Raw genomic sequence first — 23,526 nt, 5'->3', positions numbered from 1 at the left:
AATTTTTTTTTTTTAACTTGTCAAGACCTCACATTAAACATTCTATTTGTTAATGGTTATTAACAGACGAGTTCTAATAATATAAAGCTCAACTATAACAAAAATATGTTAGTAAATACTTGATTTATTGTCGGTTAAGACACGTACCTTACACCCAAAATTAGGATTTCTTCACCCGTTGAACATCTTTAGTCTAATTGAATCTTTTACTACTTATCATGTTTTTTGCACCTTTAGTCTAATTTCAACCTTCAATGCGATATCAATTTTTTTTTTTCAACTGCATCATCCAATCAACACTACATAAAGGGCAGCACTTTGGTGCCATTAATGGCACCGTGCCATTAAATCTGGGCCATTAATGGCACCAAGATAGATGTGTTGTGTGGCCCAGATGCAATGACAATGTGCTTGTATGACCCAGATTTAATGGCACGGTGCCATTAATGGCACCAAAGTGCTACCCCTACATAAACCACTCGAAATTCAATATGTTGGTAATGATAAACACCCCATTGTTTAATAAGAATAATTCAAAAAAAATATATTAGTCTCTGTCTTTTATTTATAATCTGTCTAAAATTATCAAGCATATCAATTATTAGACCAAGGTTGTGTGCAGCCACAACCCTCTGATTACAAAGTTCACATATGTGCCTTCATCCATCTTCTTTGATTATGCATAACGTCTCATTAATGCTTGAATCAACTCTAGGAACTGAGAAATTAATTTCTTGCAATTTCATTGCTCCTTCTTCATGGACAAAAGCCGTTGAAAAAAATAACTGCCAAAGCTTCCTAAAACAATATTGCAATCAAGAACATAGGCATGTGGTTCTTGAATATATTAAGAAACATGTTCCTTTTGGCTGTAAAAATCTTCTGCGTCGAATGCAAATTCATATCGCTGAAATCGTTGTAAATTGTGGCGCAACGGTTTAACTCTAATACGTCAAATTACAGTATCATAGAGATGAAGGTCCGTCTCATAGGATAAATAAGCATGAAACATGATAGAAAGGTAAAATTATTAGAATTCATATTGAATGGTTGATTAAAAGATGGTAGATGAATGTATTAGATGCTCTCTATATATAGAACTTATGAGCAATTAATAAACTAAATACTTGTTTACACCTAAAAACAGTTATCCTATTAACCAAACTCGGCAAATAGACGATTAAACAATTAGGTGAGGAGGCCCTCAACCAAGTGGAGGATGGGAGATGATAGAGTAGCCGAGTGAGGGAGAAAATTCTTTCTCAAAGCCACTAACTCATAATGTGTGTCGTTAAAGTATACCGCTCATAATGCGTGTCGTTAAAGTATCAGAACTGAGTGAGAGCATAGTGCGCTCGGACAATGACGCGACAAACCAACGATCCCGACTCTAAACGCCATCAACTTCTTTGAGAAATGAGGGAGGAGACTCAATCTCAAATGGAGTTGATTCACAAAAGGACCTTGTCAACGGATCATGTCAAAGAGATGAGACTGAAGTCGAACGTGTCAAGTCCAATCAATCAAACAAGCATATTTTCGTAATTTTTATCCATTTACATTGATACTATCATCTATGCATTTCTTAGTGTACCTTAAACCTAAAAACAACTGTATATAACGCTATACTAAAAAAATTAGGGAACTCACAATTAAGGGACAAATTCATCTCAACGTTAATCGTTTCACGGTTGAAAAAACTCAGCCAACCTCAACAAACTTCAGCTTCCATCAATACTACATAATAACAAACTCTAACTAACTAGCTAAATTTTAACTAACTTTATATTTCGAATACATATCATACGCTACTTTTATCAATTCTTCCAAGTATATACAAATATTTATCTAATAAGTTAGATTCAAATAATCTCTTCTTTAATGCTCCATAAATTTCCCTACAAAATTAAAATATAGAAGTTGTTGTAAGATCTTACAAAAAGTGAAAATAGTGATAGTTTATTAAACATTATAATATAACTAACATTTTCAAACATTTTATTATATACAGTGATAGTGATTTTAGTTATATAATCTCTATGGAGAGAAACATATTTTGAGCTAAAATGAAAAATAGAATTAGGCAATTAAATGAGCTATCATCAATATCTATATGCTTTGTTTAGTTGTTTGAGGAACAAAATTTACCAAAGTAAGGACAAAGTGAATAACAATTTTTTTTTTATATATAGATCTCCGTTCTTAACATTTTCATAGACCCATTAAATTAGTATTTTGTGTTTTTATAGTTTTTTTTTTCTTTTTCTAATCGACCATAATATGTGGCCAATGTATCTATGCAACTTAAATCTTTTAGACCCATTATGAGGCTAATCATTGAGTCAACAATAGAACATTTGATTTTTTTTTTTTTATCAGGATTGGACTATCTCTCAAATGGATGACTTTAAATATCGAACCCAAATTCTTTTTCAGAGGGAAATGCATATCTCCAACTCTCCCAACACCTTGTCTGTGCGTTACATGGTATAAATATACCAATAAACATCAATCGCCAGAAAAGATTGACCTATATTAGTGTAGTTGTGTTTGTAGTAGGATTGGCGTTTTGTTTTAAGGGGTGTATATACTTGATTACTGGATGTGTGGCTATGCTATGCATATATATGCATATGAGATCGAGATCTACTAAACTAAATATGAAAATAGTAGTCCGTGCGTTTTACCATTTTGCCCTTCTGAGGGGCATTTTGGTAAATCGGTAAATTGAACTCCCCTTACTTATATATATGTGAGAAGAAAAAAAAAAAAAGGGGGGGGGAGAGGGAAACAGAACGGGAGAAGAGAAAGAAGGGGGAACGGGAACAGGAAAGGGAAAGGGAGGAGAATCGATTCTCCTCCGTCACAACTGTGGCGCCGGTGAGGAAGAGTCAGAGAGAGACGGTAACAGGAACGGGAGAAGAGAAAGAAGGGGGAACGGGATTGGAACGGGAAAGGGAGGAGAATCCATTCTCCTCCGTCACAGCTGCGGCGAAAAACGACGGCGCCGGTGAGGAAGAGTAAGAGAGAGACGATTGTCTCCAATCTAAATCCATGCATGTATAAGTCTTTCCCTCCGACCAGGTATCATTCTTCTTCTCTTTCAATCCCTAATTCCCCATTTCTATAACCCTAATTAAGTGATTACATAGCTATTAGATCTAATTGAGACTCCAAAATTGAAAGGTTAGTTTATATGCACAAATTTAGGTTTTCTGGGTTTCATATAGTAATTGAAAAATGGGTTTCATTTGCTTGCAGGTCAAAAACTGAAGCGTTTGAGGTATTTTGCAATAAAACTGTTTCTGCAATTTTTGTTTTTGATCTTGAATAAGCATTTTGGTTGAATAAATTTGCAGTCTATTTATGTCAAAATTGCTGATCTAAATCTATATGCAGGAAATGAAAGCCGCTAGCATTGTAGATGGAAATGGTACCGAAATCAGACATATAATTGTCACAACCATTGGTGGTAAAAATGGCCAATTAATGCAGGTATGTCCCTGTTTGGCATCTTTGATTTTGAGTAGGTTTGAAACCACAAAATTTGTTGATAGTTCGCCGCACTAATTCAGTAAGGCTTGCAGATTTTGGATTGGCTAGGGCATTTGGCATACCTGTCAGAACATTTACACATGAGGTTTACTATTATTTACACATTTACACATTTGGCATTTGTTTTTTCTTAAAGGGTTTGATTATTGAGCATGCTTAATTATGATTGTGATAAAATTGATGATGTTTTGTTTGTATGCAAAACAGTTGAGCATGCTTAATTATGATTAGTACTATATAATATAAAAGTGCAAATTATGATTGTAACATACCTGTGATATAATTCATGCTTTCATTTTTCAAAGAGTATAAGTTCAAATGTATCTCTATTCTCTAAAATTTGTTATGTCCTATAATTGTACACACAGTTGATATATGCCTGTATAAATATGAATCTGGTGGTTGCGAAACCAATTAGATTGGAAAGCTTACTTTTACTACTTTAATACTGTCAAGTCTTATATTTTTATATTGGTTATGTGATTTATAGTGATTTTATGAATTGAGCTGTTCGATTTTACAAGTTATGTTGCTTCAGTCAGCTTAGAAAGTTAATATCTTAAGCTTGGAAACTCCTTTTCGAGTGGGACAAGTTGCGTTTGAAAGAGGACATACAGTAGTTTCTTCATGTTTAATTTCATAATTTTATAATTTGCCTATATGTCCCAGTTGCTATTTAAACACAGCTGTTCTGTCACAAAATTTTAAGGTACATGGTTGACTTTAGGTAATCCAAAACTTGAGTTATATGAATAGGCTTAAGAAGCTGTTTTTCCAAGTTTATGTCTATCTTCTCATCAATGTGTATGTTATGTTGCAGAGACAAAGAAACATCATGAAGAGTCTTAATGGTTATAAGGTCTTTGAATAAACAAAAACTTAAGAACACTCTATTAGAACTTCTTTGATTTGAGTTGTGTTTTTTCTCTTCCATTTTAAGTCTTAACTTTTCTTTATTTTCATGATGCAGGTTTTTATTTCCTTTGCATTAATCCTTGGTGATGGACTATACAACTTTATCAAAATTATATATTTTAGTGCCTTAAATTTTCAGGCCAGCATGAAAAAGAGGGATCACAATGCAGGTAAATAAATGACCTTTTATCACTTTTTGCAGTAAAAAAGCATATTAACAAAGCTATTTATGCTCTGATAATAAGTCTAAAAAATGAGTCACTTTAAAGGTGACAAGTGGTTTAGGTCATTATACAAGTATATGGATGATTAGTTAACAAAACCGTAGGCCATGATGCTAGATAACTTATAATTTTAAGATCCTAAACTCTCACATTTTGTCTCCTCTAGCATGGAAAAATTTTCTGGACTATTTTGCAGAAATCATACTTAAATATGAGTGTTTTCAACCTTGGTGGATCAATTGAAGATGAAATATGGTGGAAGTGCTAGGCAGCCGCCTTGAAACTAACCTTTGTTTGGAGGGAATATGAAATGTTGTTTTGAATGTGATTGTTCTCTCTTGGACATCCTTTGTCACCAATAGTGGTGATCAATTTCAGTGTTGCTAAGCTAGCTTCTATTATCCTTTTAACTCAACATGTTCTTACATATTTTAAGATAATTTCAGGCCTGACAGGTTGTGACTTTGAAAATTCCTGATTTTAGTTTCTATTTTTTCTTTATAAATTGATGAAAGGTTGTGATTAAGTTGTGCATCAATTGATTTGAAGCTATGTAGTCTTCTTTGTGCAGATTTTCTGTCTCTATTTGAGATAAATATTGTTATTTCGGTCTCTATTTGAGATGAAGAGTGAGATAATTAATATTGAAAATACAACTATTATATGCCATGCTATTTTTATCCATACGTTGCATCTTATTATACAGTTATGTCATATGCTTCTAATTTATTCGCTTAACATTCCTAATCTATCTCAACTGGTAAATTCAATGGTTATTCCTGCAGAAACCAGTCCAGATAAGCTCATTTAGATGAATACTCCATCTGGTGACCTTTCCCTCAAAGATGCCTATCTTTTCAAAGATAATCATTCTCAGAAATTGCATTGGGCTAAGACCATATGGATTATTGATATACCTCCATCTAGATTTCTGATTGCTTGGAGAGTGATGCATGATAAAATGCCTACAAATGAGAAACTAATGGAGAGAGGTTGTAATATTCCTTCCATCTGTAATCTTTATTTGAAGCATACTGAAACAACCTTTCATTTGTTCTTTGACTGTACTTATGTTATCAGAATATGGAACTGGCTTTTTGCTACTCTCAATCTCAACCTGCATTTCAATAGCATAAAGGACGTTTTGCAGATTTGTGACACGAGATGAAGTCCTCAATGCAAGATTGCTATCAAAGCAGCCATTGTCAATATTTTGGCTACAATTTGGTATGCTAGGAATTCTGCAAGATTCAAAGGTACATACATCCATTGAAAAACTGCCATTTCCCTAATCTCATCTAATGTAGCACTTTCTGGTAACACTTCTCAGGCTACTTCAAACTCCTCCATGACTGATTTTGCTATTCTAAAGAAGTTCAATATTCACATTCATCCACCTAGAGCACCTCAAATCAAAGAAGTAATTTGGCATATCATTTTGAATTTTCTGTTTTGTTCTTAACAATGTTTAGCAAATTAAATAGTGTAGTGAGGTCATATTACAAAGTTGTCGAATTTTTTTTTCCAAGTAAATAGTGTAGTGAGGCCTTATAATGTGACAACCTTATGATTTTTAACCAGAATAATGTGATTGTTTTTTATGTTTTTTAATCTTAACTTCATTCCGTGATTGACAAGTAATACCTACACTAAGCGATATTTGCACGTAATCAATCTTCAAAGTTTGACATTTTTTTTAACAACTTGCTGCAGTAGCGATTTTGCTTCCTCAAAATGCGCCTAACTATATCTCATTTCATTGTTACATAACCTTTGGGTGATATCAATTGAAGCAAAGGAGTAAAAGAAATAAACTTCATCATTGTGCATGGTCAAGAAATTTGCAACGGGTGAGTTCTCTTCTGTAATATGATAATTATTGATGCTGATTAGGAGTATTTAGTCCACTTTGAGTACTGATTTTGGTTCTTATAATGAATGATTGTTGTCCACTTTGAGAAATTGAATCAGTCTTGGTGCTTTTCTTCCATTTATTTGTTGTGTTTTTGTCTTTCCTATATAAGTCTGTTGATGGCTGATTTTTTTTATCACATTGTATATATATCTTTTTTTTTTTTACGATTCTGCAGGTTTTTTATGGAGAAATTCAGATTGGTACTCATTTGGTAAGTTGTTTTTGAAGGATATTAACTTGAATTGATTTGAGTCTGTTAAATTTTGATGAGTTAATTTATCTAAACCTCATATGTCCTGATTTGTATGTGTTGAATGTTGTTTAGGAGAGGTATTGTTGCATCCAATTCACATGAATAGGGGATGGAAGGTCAAGTACAAGCTTTAATTAGAACTGTTGCATCTTATTTAGGAGAGGTATTGTTGCATCCAATTCACATGAATAGGGGATGGAAGGTCAAGTACAAGCTTTAATTAGAACTGTTGCATCTTATGCAAGAAGTACTAGCAACAATGGTTACTTACCTCAAATTTGTAAGTTGCTATTAAACTGCATTTGTGTCATAGCCGAGAAGATATGTTGGACGTTGTGCGTGATATATGTGTTGTTCTTGGTATGGACTCCTCCAGTACTATAGCTGAGATTCATCCACGCTGGAATGGTTCTACTGCTAGGCTTGCTAACACAGTCTTGATGCTGAAAGACATTAAAAAGCAGAGACTTCACAAGGTTGTTAACTGCAAGCTTTCAATTATTTCTAATTTTTTGCATTCTGTGGTTTTGTCTCAACATATTCATGTTTATAACACTAGGAAGTGAATTTACCTCAAATATTTTGAATTCATTTCTGATTGGCTTTTAGTCTAATGGTATAATATTTTTTCTTCAACATGTGCAGCTCAAAGAATTAGCTTCTAAGTTAATTGATATGTGGAATCTAATGGATACTCCTCCCTTGGAAAGGAATCTGTTTAACAATGTTACCTGCAATATCTCAGCTTATGTCGATGAAGTCACTACTCCTGGCGACCTTGCTCATGCTCTGATTATGCAGGTACTGAAAGAGCTTCTGAGCTTTAAAGGTTTGGGTTCCAAAAGGTACGCGAGGTGATTATTTTTTATTATAATGTTTTGAAGACTGAAGAGGAGGTCGAGATACTTGACCAGCTTAAAGTAAGCAGGGTGAAGGAAATCACTTTCCAAAAGCTAGATATAAAAAGAGATTTCTTCACTTTATGTGCCATAGACTTAAGTTCTTAATTAGACATGATGATATATTTGTAAATCAACATTAATAGATAGTCCTTTTTTTTAGAGCAACATTAATAGATAGTATTTAGATCTGTTGAATTATTCCATTTAATATTTTGTTCTTTCTTTTATTCTGTTTTATTTTTATTTTATTTTACAACAAATGTACGTGTTAAATTTGTCTAAAAAAAGGTATGAATGTTAACAAGTTATCGACAGTGACATTGTCCAACAAATATTTTTTCTTCTTCATTTCCATGTAGAATCCACGAGAACTCTTTCTCTCACTCAAGTCTCTTTTAATTCAATAATTAAAGAATCATTGTCCAAAATGAATCTTCAATACGTCTAAAAATAAGTTTTAACATTCTTTTTGTTGTGAAATTATTGGAGTCTAAATAAACTAATCTAATCAGTTGCTTCATGTAAAATCATCATTTCGTCATTTCTCTACATTACTGATAAAATTATGGATAGGAGGGATAATCATTTGAGTATACAAAAAAAAGACACATAATAGCTTGCTGTCATTTGAGCCATTCCTTTCAAGACAAGGACCTAAGGCTCTTATGTTTGTAATCATCTTGTGTTTTGTGCCGTCTATCATTAAGTGACATTCTTATGAATCTTTTCATGTTAATCCATGATTTGGGTGTAAATTGTTTCCTTCATTGGCTAAGTGGATTATTCCTTTGTACTAAAAGTTGTTACCTTATTGAAGGAAATTTTACCGCCCATCTAAAAATCCTCAATAATAACTTATTTTTATTTTAAATTTTTTTAATTCATCTTATTAGGTTGACCGTTTCCACTTCATTCACATCATAAAACATATAAATTATCTAAGAATCATGAATTTCCTATGGATTATGTATGATTTATGAAATTTTGAACGGATTATATATGGATGTTTAAAAGTTGAGGTTTTTTGGTAATTAAAAAAAGTTTTTATTTGTACCAAAAAATAAACAAATTCAAAACTCCATGGGTACCCATGGATACCTGAATACCCACGAGTACCCGTATAGTGGGTACCCACGAGGTTAGATTGACTCTGCATAGTGCAGGGGTGGTGGATCAGATCAAGTACACAGTTCACAATTATTCTACTAAATTAACTTTACAGTTATTGAGTTGTTGAAAGCCACTACTTTTTCAATGCACGTTTAGCCTTCTCAATTGTTGTCTTCGCTGCAACTTGCTTTGTATCTCTCTACAAAAAAGTCCTTGACGTTTTCATTTGTTACTCGTGATAAGCCGTTTTGAACATTTCATTTTCTAACCCCAGATGCAGGAGTACTCTAAATATTGTGTTATGGTTTATAATTATCTGTCATTTCGCAATCTATCTGTTCGATATAATATTTTGTCAAAAAAGTAGCTAACCCCCGTGCGAAGCACGGGTTTGTAACTAGTTGTTTTTAGAAATTTGTTAGGTGTTTATCCATTTTGCTGGAAGATGATTGTGTTGTGTCGGTCCTCTGCAACCATTCATAGAAGATGGGTACAGTCTGACTCACTATGATGCTAGGGTGGACTTTATCAAGTGCTAGAAGAGAATTTGGATTAATTATGAAGCTGAATTTTGTGATTCTTGACCGAAATGATTTGGGTTCTGCTGCCTTAGGAGCTCATCTGCAACATAATTTACTTCCTTTTCCTCCAATATAACAAACTACACCAGATCTTCAAGGCATGCACCAAATAATGTGAGGGCAGGACTAGCTAGGAGCTACACTATGATTTTTTCCTAGAAGTATTTGGTGGTGCTTTTGAAAATTACTCGCTATAAGTTGAGGTGTATCTAGTCTAGTTATGTTGTGTAAAACCATACATGTTGTTTTATGTGTGCACTTTGGAACCTTGCTGGGATATTGATTGGTTAAGTGGACTTCAGTATGGCATTTTGACTACTGTTTGGATTAATTCAACGAATAATAGGATACGAAGTCATGAGTACTTATGTGCTAGAGTTGTTGAAGAAATTAAAGTTGGTATTTTAGTTTATTTGTGCGTGCATTTTACTAAGGTTGTAGCATAAGTGAGGTTCTTAGGCGTGTATTCTTGTATGTAGTGTGCTAGCAAATTTTATCACACTAGCTAGTTTAAGATTTTTAACAGTTGTGTTGGTATGCGTGGTTCTTAGGAAGAATTTTATTTAACAGGTTGTATGTTGCGTGAAATTTGACACCTTAAATCCTTTGTATTTGTATTTCGCTTGATTATTTCGTCGTCTAACACATGACAGTGTAGGTACTTTGCAATCTTTTATAGAAGGTGGATAAATTTCGTCCACGTTGATGGTGCGCCAAAGATTTTATTAATAAAATTTTGTATTTTATAAAAAAACAAATGTTTGCCCTAAAAGTTGTTTTTCTAGTAATGAGGGTATATAAGTGTACGCGTAGGATTTGCAAATGAAAAATATTGATAGAAGGTTTTACTTAGAAGGTTTTACTTTTGTCTAATATACACAAATAATTTGATCTTGCATCATGTACAAGTTTATTTTCAACCATTGGATTAATAAATCTCTTCATTTTTTTTTTGGTCAAGAAATCTCTTCATATTTTATTAATCTAAAAGCTATAATGACCTTGTGCATGGTACAATATTTACTTTTCTTGTGTACTACAGCTATAATGACCTTATTTTAAAAACCAGTTGAAGAAGATTTGAGAGTCCACCTCCTTTTTTTACTGTTTTTTAAGCCTTTTTTTTCACTGTTGTTTGATAGGAAAGTAACAAAACTCTTCATTTGCTTTTCCGTTTGCTAATCTAATTTGGTCCATAAAACGGACGACTATGAAAAAAATTGTTGTCAATTTTTATCCACGGAGGAATCCAAGAATTTTAATGTATTTTCGCGAAAACCACAGAGAAAAAGTTAATTCTTTTTGGCCAAGTTAAAAATATTTTTATTATTAAAGGTAAAAAACATTTTAGAAAACGACCATTGTGAGTTTAGCTTAGCTGACAGAGATATTGTATATTATATGCAGTGCAGAGGCCGTTGTTTAAACCCTGAACACCTCACTTCTGCACATTTAAAATGATTGAGCTCCAACCGCTAGTTTACTTGACAAAAATTTTAGTAAACAAAGAAAAGTTTTACTAATCATAGTTACAAGTTGGATTCATTTAACCAATTAAAGTAAAAAAGGCCTATTAGTTAAAAACTTAGAGCCACAAACTATTAAAATGCAACTTAAGTCTATTAGACCGACTTATTTACGTAAATACGAGCATTATTATTTATTAGAGATATAATTATATTTTGTATTTTGAATTAAATTATAAATTTATTAACTTTTTCAGTAATTAAAGGCTATTAGTATACATAATTTTTTTTGCATATTTAAATGTATTATTATAAACTAGAATTAAAATATGATATAATGTCTAGCCAATTCTCTAAAAATTCATGTTAAATATCAAAAGAGAATTTAATGTCATTGATCTATTTGTTCGCTAGTCTATTTAAACTTAGATCATATTACTTATTCATATGTTCATACGAAATAGACTTTTAAATATGCTAGCAAGTCATATAAGTTTTAAAAACCCGACTTAGGCCTAAAAAAAATAAGCATATGATAGGTTGCATGCAAAACTTATGCCTTAAATTTTTTGACTGGTCAGACATAGGCATCGTAAAGCCTAGCTTGGTCTAGCATATATATTCTCACCCCTACTTATCATGTATAATAATTAATTAATAATATATTTGCATCCGAAACAAAGTAGTTGAAATTAGGTAACTACTAATTGAAAAAACACGCGTGGCGAAAATAGGAGAGAGAAGCTCTCACTTCTCTCCCATTTCTCCTCTGCCCAACCACACTGCCGTCCACCTCCTTTTCTTCTCCCTCTTCATCAAAACATCAAAGCCAAGATGTAACCTTTCACATAGGTGGTGTGTTCGTGATCCATCACGACGCCATCACCACCCCCTTTTCTAGGGTTGTGGAAGTAGTCGATGACAAGATGGATTGTTCTGCCATTGTGGACTATTTTGTGGTTGTTAAAGCCATACTATTCTCTCTCTCTCTCTGGAGATGCAAACTCGTTCTGGGTTCCTTGTTGCTGGTTGTCTCTTTCGGCTTCTTGAATTGACTCGCAGATTTGCTCGTTTTAAGACGTGTTTGTCCGTGGGTTCACTGGTTTGGTTTGGTTATGTTTCTCTATTCGATTGTTTTTGTTTCTTAATATCATCACGTAGGACTCATCCCTCGATATGAGTTCCTATGCGTTGTTCGTTGTGGCACGAAGGTATATGGTTGAACTCGTCCCATAATCTGGGTTTTGTGTGACTGTTCGAGTTGGTTCTGTTGTTTTGAAACCCGAAACGAAATGTTGTCGGTTCCTTATACGATGTAATTGGCTTCGTCTAGTGAGATTCCGATTCGTTTTTGAGCTCTAGTTAGTTTGTCATTTTGGATTCATCTCACGATATAGATTTATCAAACAATCTAAAGCTTGTCCGTCTGTTAGGCTAAAAATAGCTATGTGTTTGTTATTGTTTGTCTCAATGAACTTTGGTTGTGTGAAAATGTATGTTACTAGAGCTGTCAAAACGGGCCGGGTCTACCGGGCCGGCCCGCGAAAGCTCGAAAAAATGTAGGGCTTGGACACAAAAATTTGGGCCTGTTTAAATCCGGGCCTTTTAGCCCGAGCCCGTTAAGGCCCGAGCCCGTCACGGGCTAGCCCGACCGGGCCGCGGGTAGCCCGTTTAATTTTTAATTATTTTTTGACATTATAATTTTCTACAACCCACCATGAAGATGTAATCATGATTCAATTTTTTTTTAGAAGCATAGAAATAACTATACAATAAAAATGCACCTAAAAGCACAAGAAATGCTGTGCAGAAGCCAATAGCAGTACATGAATAACAGACTTCAAATGACAAAGCCATAGCCCCTTAAACTTGTGCCTATTCTCAATAATGCTCTTAACAATTCTAACCAAGAAATGTACACCTGCAACAACTATTAACCACTTACTGCACTAGACAGATAATCTAATTAAACATACCAATTACCACAATTTGAGACATGACCAAGAAGTGAACATATACTTTAGCTTCAAATGAATACAAATTTGAGCGACAATTTTAAGAAGTGAGATACTTTATAAAAAAAACCAATGGTAAATTGCTAATTGAATTGTCGGTAGATATTTTTTAATGTAATTTTTTATTTTCAAATTAAAAGCTTTAAATAACCGGGCTGGCCCGAAAGCCCGTAGCCCGCAAAGGGCCGGGCTTGGACATATATTATTAAGCCCGTTTATCTTCCGGGCCTTTTTGGCCCGGCCCGCAAAAGCCCGAGCCCGTCATGGGCCGGCCCGTCACGGGCCGGGTAGCCCGTTTTGACAGCTCTATATGTTACCATGTTGACAATCAGATTCATTAGCCATACTCAAAATTTGGATCCAATCATCATCAAGTTACACGCCTCTATTTTTTACAGTTTGGTTTTTTACAATTTGGTTTCACATTCATACATGGGGTGCTAGATTGTGCTACTTATGTTTGAATGATTGAATTGGTGGATTTTGTATACCTTATAGGGTTGTTTTGTTTCACTCACTTAGCTTGTTTTTTGTTTTGTTTATACTGGTCAGGTTTTATTTCCTCTCAACTTTTTGTAATCTTTCTGTTTATTTTTAATCTACTTAAGGTTTCGCAAATCCATATGCACATCATTTGCTTAAATTTTTTGAAATTAAGTGGTTAATTTTATGTTGAATCCTTATAATCTAGTGGATCACTTACATTTCAACCAACAATGAATAATGTGAAAATAAATATACGTGTTAAAGAGTGCAACACAGTCCTAATACTCTAATTAATTTTTTTTAACAAGTAGGATTAGCAATTGGATCTAAACCAACTCTAGTTTGAACGGAGAAAATCTACTTTAATCTGAGGTGGATTTGAGTTTTCTCCACTATTCAAGGTTGGATGGGTAGAGATGTTAATACTTACCTCCAACTCAACACCTCGGGATTTTAAGACTAAACTTTTATTGCGAAGCTAACAATAGAGCTGCCAAATGAGTCAGACCCTATCCATGGGTCAACCTAGCCCATTATATATATATATATATATATATATATATATATATATATATATATATATATATATATATATATATTTACTATTTTTTTATATCACTTTGATGTATTAGTTTATCACAATTTTCTATTAGTTGTGTGGAAGGACATAGAAATGTAAATAATTTTTACATTAACGTTGAATATTAATTAAGTTTTAGATTCATTCCCTTAATTGAATCAAATTAATATTTTATTTCAGCTAAATTTATTCATTTTTATTAAGTTTACATATTTAAATATCTTTTTATTAAATTTTTTTATAAAAAAAAGTGTATTATTTGTTCAAGAAATGGAAATACAGAGAATGCTCGACCCGACCCATACTGTTTTTATATGGGCCAAATATACTGGGCCAACTAAGATCAACTGTATTTGGGCTAGCTTTGTTTAAACCTAAGTCATCCCAAAATTTGGCCTAATGGGCCGACCAATTTTTACAGCGCTCTAGCTAGCACCTCAGATGTGTATTTTAATCACTTATTTTTAAATATTTTTTTAATAGAAAATATATTTTATTACCATTTAATTTTTTTTATTAGGTAGTCTAGTGACTAGAATTTCATCTTAAGATGAATAAGTGAGAAATTCAGGGTTCGAACTATGACCCCTACAAATATGATGCAACGTTCTTACCGATCAGATTATGCTCGCAAACTCAATTTATTATTTTTTAATAATTACAATGTTACGATGTTGATTATTTTGAAATATGAATTTTGATAATTAAGTAAGAAAGTCAACTTGACCACGCTGACCAAAATTATAGTAATTCCATTTAAAATTATCAATATTATAATTCCATTTAATTATTCATTTTCTTTCTTTTCATACGACTTGACCATCTTTTTTTTTCTTTTCTTTTCTTTTTTCATACCGTGGATTTATCAACCTGACTAAAGTTTTCAGAAACATTGATCTATATTTACGCATTTTAATTTTCAGAAACATTTTTCTATATTTTATGCATTCTAAAAAACAGCTTCTAAAAACTGTATTTTTCTGTAAAATAATTTTATATATTATATTTTTTTAGGAAATGTATTCTATTTGTTTTTTGTCATTCAACTTGACCATATTCACATTATCCGATCCAATTAATTAACGTGGATTCATGAATCTTGCTAAGTTTTCAGAAATGATTTTCTATTTCTTTACTAAAAAACTTTATTTTTGAGCTCTTTTTTCATTTTTATATTTATATCTGGCGGGTAAATATGGAGGGAAAATAACCGCTACTAGATTGTAGAAACTAGAAAGAAACCCCAAAAAAATAGAGAGAAAAGTGATGACGTCATATGAAATCAACATTCACAAACATTGATTCATGCATGCCAGACGGTGGGATTTAGTATGGGAAAGGCTAGTTTTTTCCCACCATGGGAAAGTTTTATTTTAACCATTAGATTGAGTAGTACCACCATTGTTATTATAGTCTAACCACACTATATATTTTTCACATCATCTCTAACCTTTAACAACACAGTTTGTTATCTTCACCTGTAAAAATTACATCTCTCACTTTATTTTTCTCTACTATTCATTTTCATCAACAACCCAATCAAAAAATAAAAAAATAATTAACAGCAACACCTTTTTTTTTGGAAAGAATTAACAGCTACACTTTGTATTTTGTTTAACGATTTTATCATTTATTTTGAATTCACTTTAAATAAATTAACACATTAATGTCTCGTTTCTCATCATTCTTATTTATTTTATCAAAATCAATTTGTGTCCAAAAAATCAGAATCCCAATTTTTATTTTACTTGCCACAAACTACGACCACCAGATCCGAACTCTGATCAGTTATAGGCCACCACTGGGTTTGCATCTTGTGGCGGCCGACGGCCACATGTGGAACCGCCAATAAGAGTTGTTTTTGCTAGTTGGATTCACGTGACAGACAACTGAACACGGAGCAAGACAAAGATTTTGCCGTCGTTGAACTTGTATAAAATATGGTGGAGGAAATAGAGAAGAAGAACAACAAGAAAGATGAAGAGAAGAAGAACCGAGCATTGATTGTAACTTGATAATCATAGAGAGAGAAAGTGAGAAATCGTTGATGTTTGTGTGGTTGAAGAGAGAGGGAGAAAAATTGAGTGTTGAGGGAGTATAATAAGGGTGTATTCTTCATGAGATCTAATGGTTAAAACTTACTTTCCCATGGTGGGAAAAAACTAGCATTTCCCATACTAAATCCCACCATGCCAGACACATATCCAGACAACTATTGGCCGTTCCTTCTCTCTCTCTCTCTCTCTCTCTCTCTCTCTCTCTCTCTCTCTCTCTCTCTCTCTCTCTCTCTCTCTCTCTCTCTCTCTCTCTCTCTCTCTCTCTCTCTCTCCCACAGTCACTTTTATGTTTTTTTATTACATACAAACATTTTTAGTTATTTGGGAAATTATCTCTTCTAAAAAATTAATAAACAAATTTAATATTATATTTATTCAATTTAAAAATCGTATATCAAACTTGAAAATATTATTATAATTGAGAACCCAAATTCAATATATGATAGAATTATTGATCAGATTTTACTTAGATCTCAATCGAGTTCTAGTTTACTATGGTATATTTCTTAAGAATCTAAAGGTTAATAAAAAAAATTATGATTATTTTTTTAGTATCTTAAAGATTAAAATTAAATATACAAAATTTATACCAAGAACATTTAAATAAGATGACACATGTCGTTTTTAACTTAACCAAAACTCTAGCCTCAAATTTAACCTTAGACATGCACGTAACAACATTAAAACTCAGATGGTTATAGTTTGTCGTTCATTTGAAATCCACAATGTTCGAATGAATAGTCTCGACAATTGTGTGCAAAAATTGTCCAATTTACAAATGAAAATACAAAATTTATGAACTAACATTACATTGATGTAGGATTCTTGATGGAACTCATCTTTAAAAAATAGAGAGGGGCCAATTTGTTATTTTAAAAATATGTATTTTTTATTTATGTGTGTGTTCAAATTAAAAATGATTTGAGGTTGTGTCAAGCAAGTATTACTCCTTAAGTATTAAATATTATATTCTATCTCGTTTAATTAACCATTTGAGATTTTTTTTAACAAGGAAAGTCACTTTAGTTTATATAATTAAAAATAGATTATTTTCCTAACATTTTCATATCGGCAATTACATATTTAATATTTTGCTATTTTGTGCAAAGAGGGAGATTGCATGTAGACCAATTCATAAAATACGGACTAAAGTGACTAACTGACTAATTATTTTTTACATAGTAAAGTTTAATAAAAATAATAATTACCTAAAATGAATATAATTTACGAGCTTTGTTGTATTCACATTTACACAAAAATAATTATAAATAATTCTAGAAATGCAAGTTATTGTATACTTAATGGAAAGTCTGTATATTTTTTGTTTGCCATTGTTGTAGCAAATCACTCTCTCACCTATAAAAACACAAAAGTCAATAAACCTTCATGAAAATATAACACAAAAAACTCATCAAAAATAATAATTTAAACAATGGAAAAAAAAACCATGAACACAAAACAAAATCGGAAAGTCTGTATATGTTATACTGACAGAAATAATGAGCCCGACTCCGCGTTATTATCTTACCTCATTGTGTATATTTTATTTTATTTTTATTATAGAATTTTATTTAAATAAAATAAGTACTCGGAACTAATTTCATATTTTTAGTAAAACTGAAAAGCAAATCTTGACAAAAAAAAATGTATAGCCAATTTAAAAATTTTATTTTTTATGTTGATTGTGCGTAATTACATTGAACCTTTTTTTTTGACAAATTACATTGAACATTTTGTTTTCTGGAAATGAATTACACATATTGAGGGTTTTGGTATATTGAATTGAATTATAGTGAGGATTTTGTTATAAAGGGTAAGAAGAATACTTAATTACTGTTTTGAACAATCCATGGGCAAAAAAATGCACCAGTCATTCAATTCATGCACATGATAACATCTAAAATTAAATAGTAATATATCAACAACAAAAAAATAGTCTTTAATAATGTTTCTCTTTGCATATCCTTCCATTTGTCCACACGGAAAGTAAATACTCACACGGAAAATCTAATAAGGTGACATTATGTTATATTTTGATTTGATGTCTGTGTAAAAAAATATTATCAGAGTGTGCAAATTAAATCATTATTTTATTATCATAAGTGCATGACAATTCAACACATAATAAATTAGTCATTTTTTTGTTTACTTTACATCATTAAAAAATAGTCATTTTTAGTTTTATCGATTAAGAAGTTAAAAAAGAAGGAAATATCAATCTGGTATGACATAAATACCGTATAACCAATTCCTTATACGTTTGAATAAAAGAAAATTGAGTGTCACATTAACAAAAGAAAATTTTTTATAAAAGAAAAAGAAAATTGTTCCTCTAAAAAAATAAAAAAAATAAAAATTTATCTAAAGAATGAGATTAGCTTTCATGCATGCACGAGTGTAAAAACATTATACATTAATTACCAACAAATTTCAAGTCTACATTTCTCAACAAAAAACAAATTACAAGTCTACGACTTTTAAGTTATATTTTATTGAAGTCAAATGATCTTCACAACCCAACAATTATAATTTATTGAAAGTGTCACTTTATAACAAAATCCTTATTTCATATTGTAGTTCTATCTCAAAATTAATCTTATTTGCGCATTATCGTAATACTCATTATTATTATTTTGTTAAGTTGTCTAATGTTTAGATATCAATCAAATTGTACTTACAAAACTAATACTTTAATATATATTTATAATAATAGTTGTTAATTAGCATAATTTCTTAAAATCACTTTTTATTTTTTAAGAAAATTCTTAAAATTATGATATTCTTTCATATATTTCAATATTTCTTAATTTATATAAAATAATTTAAAATTACACTACATTGACCAATAGAATAATAATAAAATTGAGTCAAAACAATTAAATTAAATAATAATAAAGCAAAGAAGGAAAAAGACCATGACCATTGTCTCTTCTTTAGTTTCTATGAATTTGGCGCTATTTCCCTTCTGAAGACTCTCTCTCTCTCTCTATATCTCTATCTCTCTCTCTCTCTCTCTCTACATAAAAAAAATTCATTTGGTTCTTCTCCATAAGACCCTCTCCTACAGAAAATCTTAAGAGAGGTCTTAGAAAACAAGGGAAGGGACACACACTCATAAAATTTATCTATAAATATAGAGAGGTTTACAATGAGATATAGTGATAGATAGAGATAGAGAGAGAGAGAGAGAGAGAGAGAGAACAATGAACAGCTTGAAACTATAGAGTGATTTTGTTCTTATTTCACAAAGGTTCTTTCTTCTTTCTATTCATTTCATAAGAGGTCTTTATTTTCTGTAATTTAAAAGATTAATTTTTATTCTTTATGTGTTATCAACTTTTTATTTTTTATTTTTTTTCAGTGACAAGTTTTTTGCAATGGCACCACCAAGTTTTGATTTTTCATGTCTTTTTTGCACTGAAGACAGTAGCATCTTAGATGAGAATGATCTTGGTGGTTCAATGGAAGATGAAACTGAGCAATTTGATGAGCCAGTTGAGTATGTTCCACCACCATTGCTGCCACCTCCATTGCTGAGTGAGGAGAATTTGAAGGTTTTGATTGAAAAAGAATGTCATCACTTGCCTGCTAGTGATTATGTCAATAGGCTGAAAAATGGAGAATTGGATTTGCAGGGCAGGATGGACTCCATTGATTGGATGGAAAAGGTGGGGCCCACATTAATTTGTTTCATTGTGTTTTCTCTTTATTTCTCATTTAATTCACACAAAAAAAAAAAAGTCTATTTTTTTGTTTTAACTATCATGTTAGTTCATTTTTCTTTTGCTAGTTCCAATGTTATGTGCATTGCTTTCCTTTAATCTCTTTTTTTTTTTGACAATAAATTTTCTTTAATCTTGGCATGTGAATTTTTTATAATTATAATGTTTGCTTTTAATGATCTTAGATTTGAAAGGTGATTTTTTTGTGTGAATAATCTAGATTTGATTTGATTTTTTTTTTTTTTTTTTTGACAAAACTAGATTTGATTTGATGATGATTCCATTGTTGAAATTGATTTGCTTGGATATAATCTATGGATTGCCCTTTTATTATTAAATAATTGATTCAATTCTTAAATTTTATGCATGTTTATAGTTGATTGTAATTTTTGATAACATGTTCTAAACCATTTCATTTTTGTATGATTGAAACTAATGCATCTTTTTTATAGGCTGGACTGTACTTTGATTTTGCACCTCTCTGTATTTATCTAGCTGTACGCTACATGGATCGCTTCCTTTCTGTAGTTGATATGCTGGTAAGTCAATTGATGAAGTGAAGAAAATGATGTTTTTTGTTGTTTCCATTATGTTGTTTGGCACTGGTTTTGATCTGAATTATTTCTTGTCTCAGAAGGAAAGAAAGTGGTCAATTCAACTCTTGGCTTTTTGTTGCTTATATCTGGCAGCCAAAATTGATGAGGTTGTTGTTCCTCGATCTGTTGATATGCAGGTATATTATTTTTCTTTGATGCTTACTTTATAGTTTGTAAATGTTTTAAATCGAGATGTATGTACACCAACATTTTATATTGAAGGCGTGTATGATATCTGATGCTGCATGACATTGATACATGTGGTGTTGACTTGTTAGTAGTGTTGTGTTTGGTGTCCAACATTAACAGGACACTGATATATGGTGTCGACTTGTAAATGTCATGTTGAGTGTCTGTGTTTGTTTATGTGCTTGATAGATTGTGATTTTCAATGTCACCATTGTGTGTCAATCTTTAATATTAAAAGAATTTAAGTCAATGATGCTTTCTTTTCTTTGATGCTTACTTGCTAGTTTGAAAATATTTTTAATCGTGATGTATGTACACCAACATTTTATATTGAAGGCATCTTTAATGTTTGATATTGACATGACATTGACATATAGGGTGTTGCCTTGTTAGTGTAGTGTGTTTGGCGTCCAATACTAACAGGACACTAACATATGGCGTTGACTTGTAAATGTCATGTTCAGTGTCTGTGTTTGTTTATATGTTTCATAGATTGTGATTTCCAATGTCACGATTGTGTGTCAATCTTTAATATTAAAAGAATTTAAGTCAATGCAATTGATGCAGCAACAATTGCAGCTCTAGAGACAAAAAAAACCTTTGATGTGACCATAATAATTTTTTAAAAACTTCGTTTGAATATATTAAGCTCTATAACACCAACATTTATGATAGAAGGCATGTCTCATATCTGACATGTGTTTGTCACCTGTACATTCAATTATATTATTTTCTCAAATTATTTTAGTGTTGATATGCTTGTTCTTTATACATGTTTGTGTTAGGGTTTGACACATGTTAGATAAAATGTCTTTAATTTTACATGTGAGGTGGTGATAACTTTTTTCCATGCAGATGGATGAAAAGAAGTATTTATTTGATAAGAAAACATTACGTACGACTGAGCTTATGATACTAAGCACATTGAAATGGAGAATGCAAGCAATTACACCTTTCTCCTACATTGACTTTTTCCTTAACAAGGTCAATGGTGATCAAGTTCCAATAGGAGATTCAATTTTGCAATCTTTCCAACTCATAATGAGTACTGTAAGAGGTAACTATTTGTACTAATAATATTTATGATTGCAAAGAATGAGATGATAATGTGAAACGGTTTTGGAATCCAATGCAGGACTTGACTTCATTCAGTTCAGACCATCAGAAATTGCAGCAGCTATTGCAGTGCTAGTATCTGTGGAGGTGGAAAACCTAACTGTTCAAACTGAGAAAGCAGTTTCTCTTCTCATTGAATATGTTGAAAAGGTACTAATGATGGTCCAATGCCAATAAAAAAAAGTTAGACGTCTTTAATTGATGCACACTGATTTGCTTAATCATTTTCCAATTTATGGGATGGTTTAATTGATATATTTATCTACATTTTGCAGGAGAAAGTAATGAAGTGCATTGAAATGATTCAACAGCTGTCATCAGGTAGTGGTTCTTCTGCAAAGGATGCTAATGTTTTTGTCCCTCTTGTGCCTCAAACTCCAATAGGAGTGTTGGATGCTTTATGCCTCAGCTACAATAGTGATGACAATCACTCAGATGCTACTACTGCACCTCTTGCAGATTCTCCACTTCATAACAGCCCTGATGCTAAACGCAAGAAAACCATAACCAGCTTTGAAGAGTAACAGTTTTTGGATGATGCCCCCTCAAAGGAATACCAATAAAGGATACAAGAAAATAGATAGGGAAAAAAAGCTGCATATTTGAGCTCACTATAGCTATCAAATCTTTTATTGATCTCTTTATAGCAAAGAGAGAAATAAGGATTAGTGTTGTTGTAACCTAGAGTTTTTGCTCTATTATTAAGTGAGGGAGTGAAATAAAATCATAGACAATAAAACTAAAAGGGGCATCGGGGCAAAGGTATTATAGGACTAGATATTCATAAATTTTGAAACTTTTATTATATATGAATGTCATTGTCTTTGTTCTATTTTACAAATGGTTATTAAAATATTTGTGTTTTTGAAAATTTTTCACAGTTATTGATCTGTCAAGCTATGCAGATGTTGTTTTATCTCCACAGTTTGCTTGTCAACAATTAAATTGCACACTTTGACCGAGTAAGTGTTTAGAGTTTAGGCCATTTTCACACCCACCACCAAAAAGAAATGTCCTACAAAATGATAATGGTAAAATTGTATTGTCTTACAAAATCTTATCATAGGGCACATTTTGAATTAAAATTAGAAAATTGTGTGGTTATAATTTTTGATTTCTAGGTATCATATATAAATTATAGTTTACAAAAACTATACACCAAATTGGTGGGTAATACTACTATTCTATTTTAAAGAAAGTTTTTTTGAACACGTTTTTATTTTAATGATCAATGTTAACATTGTTGGTATTATGTTAGTATTGGGGATTGAATCCTCGACTTTTTATCACTCCACTCCTCACTCAAGTCACCAAAATTATATTATTGACCTAGATGTGGTATGATTAACATATAATTAAATTCTCTAATAAACATGTATTTAGAGATGGGTTATGCAGCTAGGGTTTCCACTATATAGCCTCTTAGGGCTGTATGTCTCCTTCATTGTAATGGAAAACATGGTCTTCCATTCATTGAGTTTCTTTTAACTCTTCCCCCCTCTCAAGTACTTCTTATATATCACTAGTGCCTGCTCAATGAAAAAATATTTCGCACAAGCACTCAATAATATGATTGATATATTTGTTAGCCAACTATTAGACCATGCTTAAAAAGAAACAAGGTTTATTTTTGAAGGAAGAAACAAGGTTTATGTTAAGATCATTGACGAGATTATAACAATATTTTGAAAAACTACAAAAGTAATCTTCATTGTTGGCTGATATTACTGAAAGGAATGAAGTTTGTGGCTATATATGCACTAGGTATAATGCTCACCAAGTTATGGAAGCCTCTTGGCGAGTGAAATCTTAAACATCTTGGAAAATGTCATTATGTATCCAGT

General features: G+C 31.8%; 3 protein-coding genes and 1 long non-coding RNA gene across 7 annotated transcripts; all 4 read left to right on the top strand.

Moving 5' to 3' along the window:
- The first annotated feature begins 2,916 nt into the window (after positions 1–2,916).
- LOC146922807 (putative metal-nicotianamine transporter YSL4) lies at positions 2,917–5,615 on the top strand. Of its 3 annotated transcripts, XR_015012588.1 has the most exons (7): positions 3,063–3,084; positions 3,262–3,283; positions 3,400–3,495; positions 3,588–3,640; positions 4,376–4,414; positions 4,610–4,640; positions 5,480–5,586. XR_015012588.1 is itself a non-coding variant. In XM_085715598.1 (6 exons), exons 1-6 carry the CDS (start codon positions 3,059–3,061, stop codon positions 5,503–5,505), a joined length of 324 nt encoding a protein of 107 aa, XP_085571724.1. In that variant the 5' UTR covers positions 2,917–3,058; the 3' UTR covers positions 5,506–5,615. The 3 variants fall into 3 exon arrangements, 2 of the variants coding, with proteins under 2 accessions (XP_085571724.1, XP_085571723.1); XM_085715598.1 differs by lacking the exon at positions 3,588–3,640 and having other exon boundaries at positions 2,917–3,084; positions 4,526–4,640; positions 5,480–5,615; XM_085715597.1 differs by lacking the exon at positions 3,588–3,640 and having other exon boundaries at positions 2,917–3,084; positions 3,211–3,283; positions 4,526–4,640; positions 5,480–5,615.
- A 168-nt stretch (positions 5,616–5,783) lies between these two features.
- LOC146922805 (uncharacterized) lies at positions 5,784–7,991 on the top strand. Of its 2 annotated transcripts, none has more exons than XR_015012589.1 (7): positions 5,784–5,921; positions 6,025–6,114; positions 6,488–6,544; positions 6,785–6,820; positions 6,935–7,142; positions 7,239–7,338; positions 7,508–7,991. It is a non-coding gene; the product is annotated as an uncharacterized LOC146922805 (long non-coding RNA). The 2 variants fall into 2 exon arrangements; XR_015012590.1 differs by having other exon boundaries at positions 5,812–5,950.
- On the top strand, positions 6,972–7,869 carry LOC146922806 (65-kDa microtubule-associated protein 1-like). Its single transcript, XM_085711614.1, has 4 exons — positions 6,972–7,069; positions 7,176–7,338; positions 7,508–7,663; positions 7,747–7,869. Exons 1-4 carry the CDS (start codon positions 6,972–6,974, stop codon positions 7,867–7,869), a joined length of 540 nt encoding a protein of 179 aa, XP_085567740.1.
- Positions 7,992–19,276: 11,285 nt separating the features above from the next.
- On the top strand, positions 19,277–22,516 carry LOC146922804 (cyclin-D4-1-like). The gene is made up of 6 exons (XM_085710858.1): positions 19,277–19,727; positions 20,234–20,320; positions 20,416–20,514; positions 21,422–21,623; positions 21,702–21,832; positions 21,958–22,516. Exons 1-6 carry the CDS (start codon positions 19,437–19,439, stop codon positions 22,204–22,206), a joined length of 1,059 nt encoding a protein of 352 aa, XP_085566984.1. The 5' UTR covers positions 19,277–19,436; the 3' UTR covers positions 22,207–22,516.
- Positions 22,517–23,526: the final 1,010 nt, after the last annotated feature.

Source organism: Medicago sativa, chromosome 5 (assembly GCF_051527215.1).
Source record: "Medicago sativa cultivar Bolivia chromosome 5, Bolivia_mono, whole genome shotgun sequence".
NCBI classification, from domain to species: Eukaryota; Viridiplantae; Streptophyta; class Magnoliopsida; order Fabales; family Fabaceae; genus Medicago; species Medicago sativa.
Note: the sequence above shows the minus strand (reverse complement) of the source record. Positions and strands in the feature narration are given on the sequence as shown.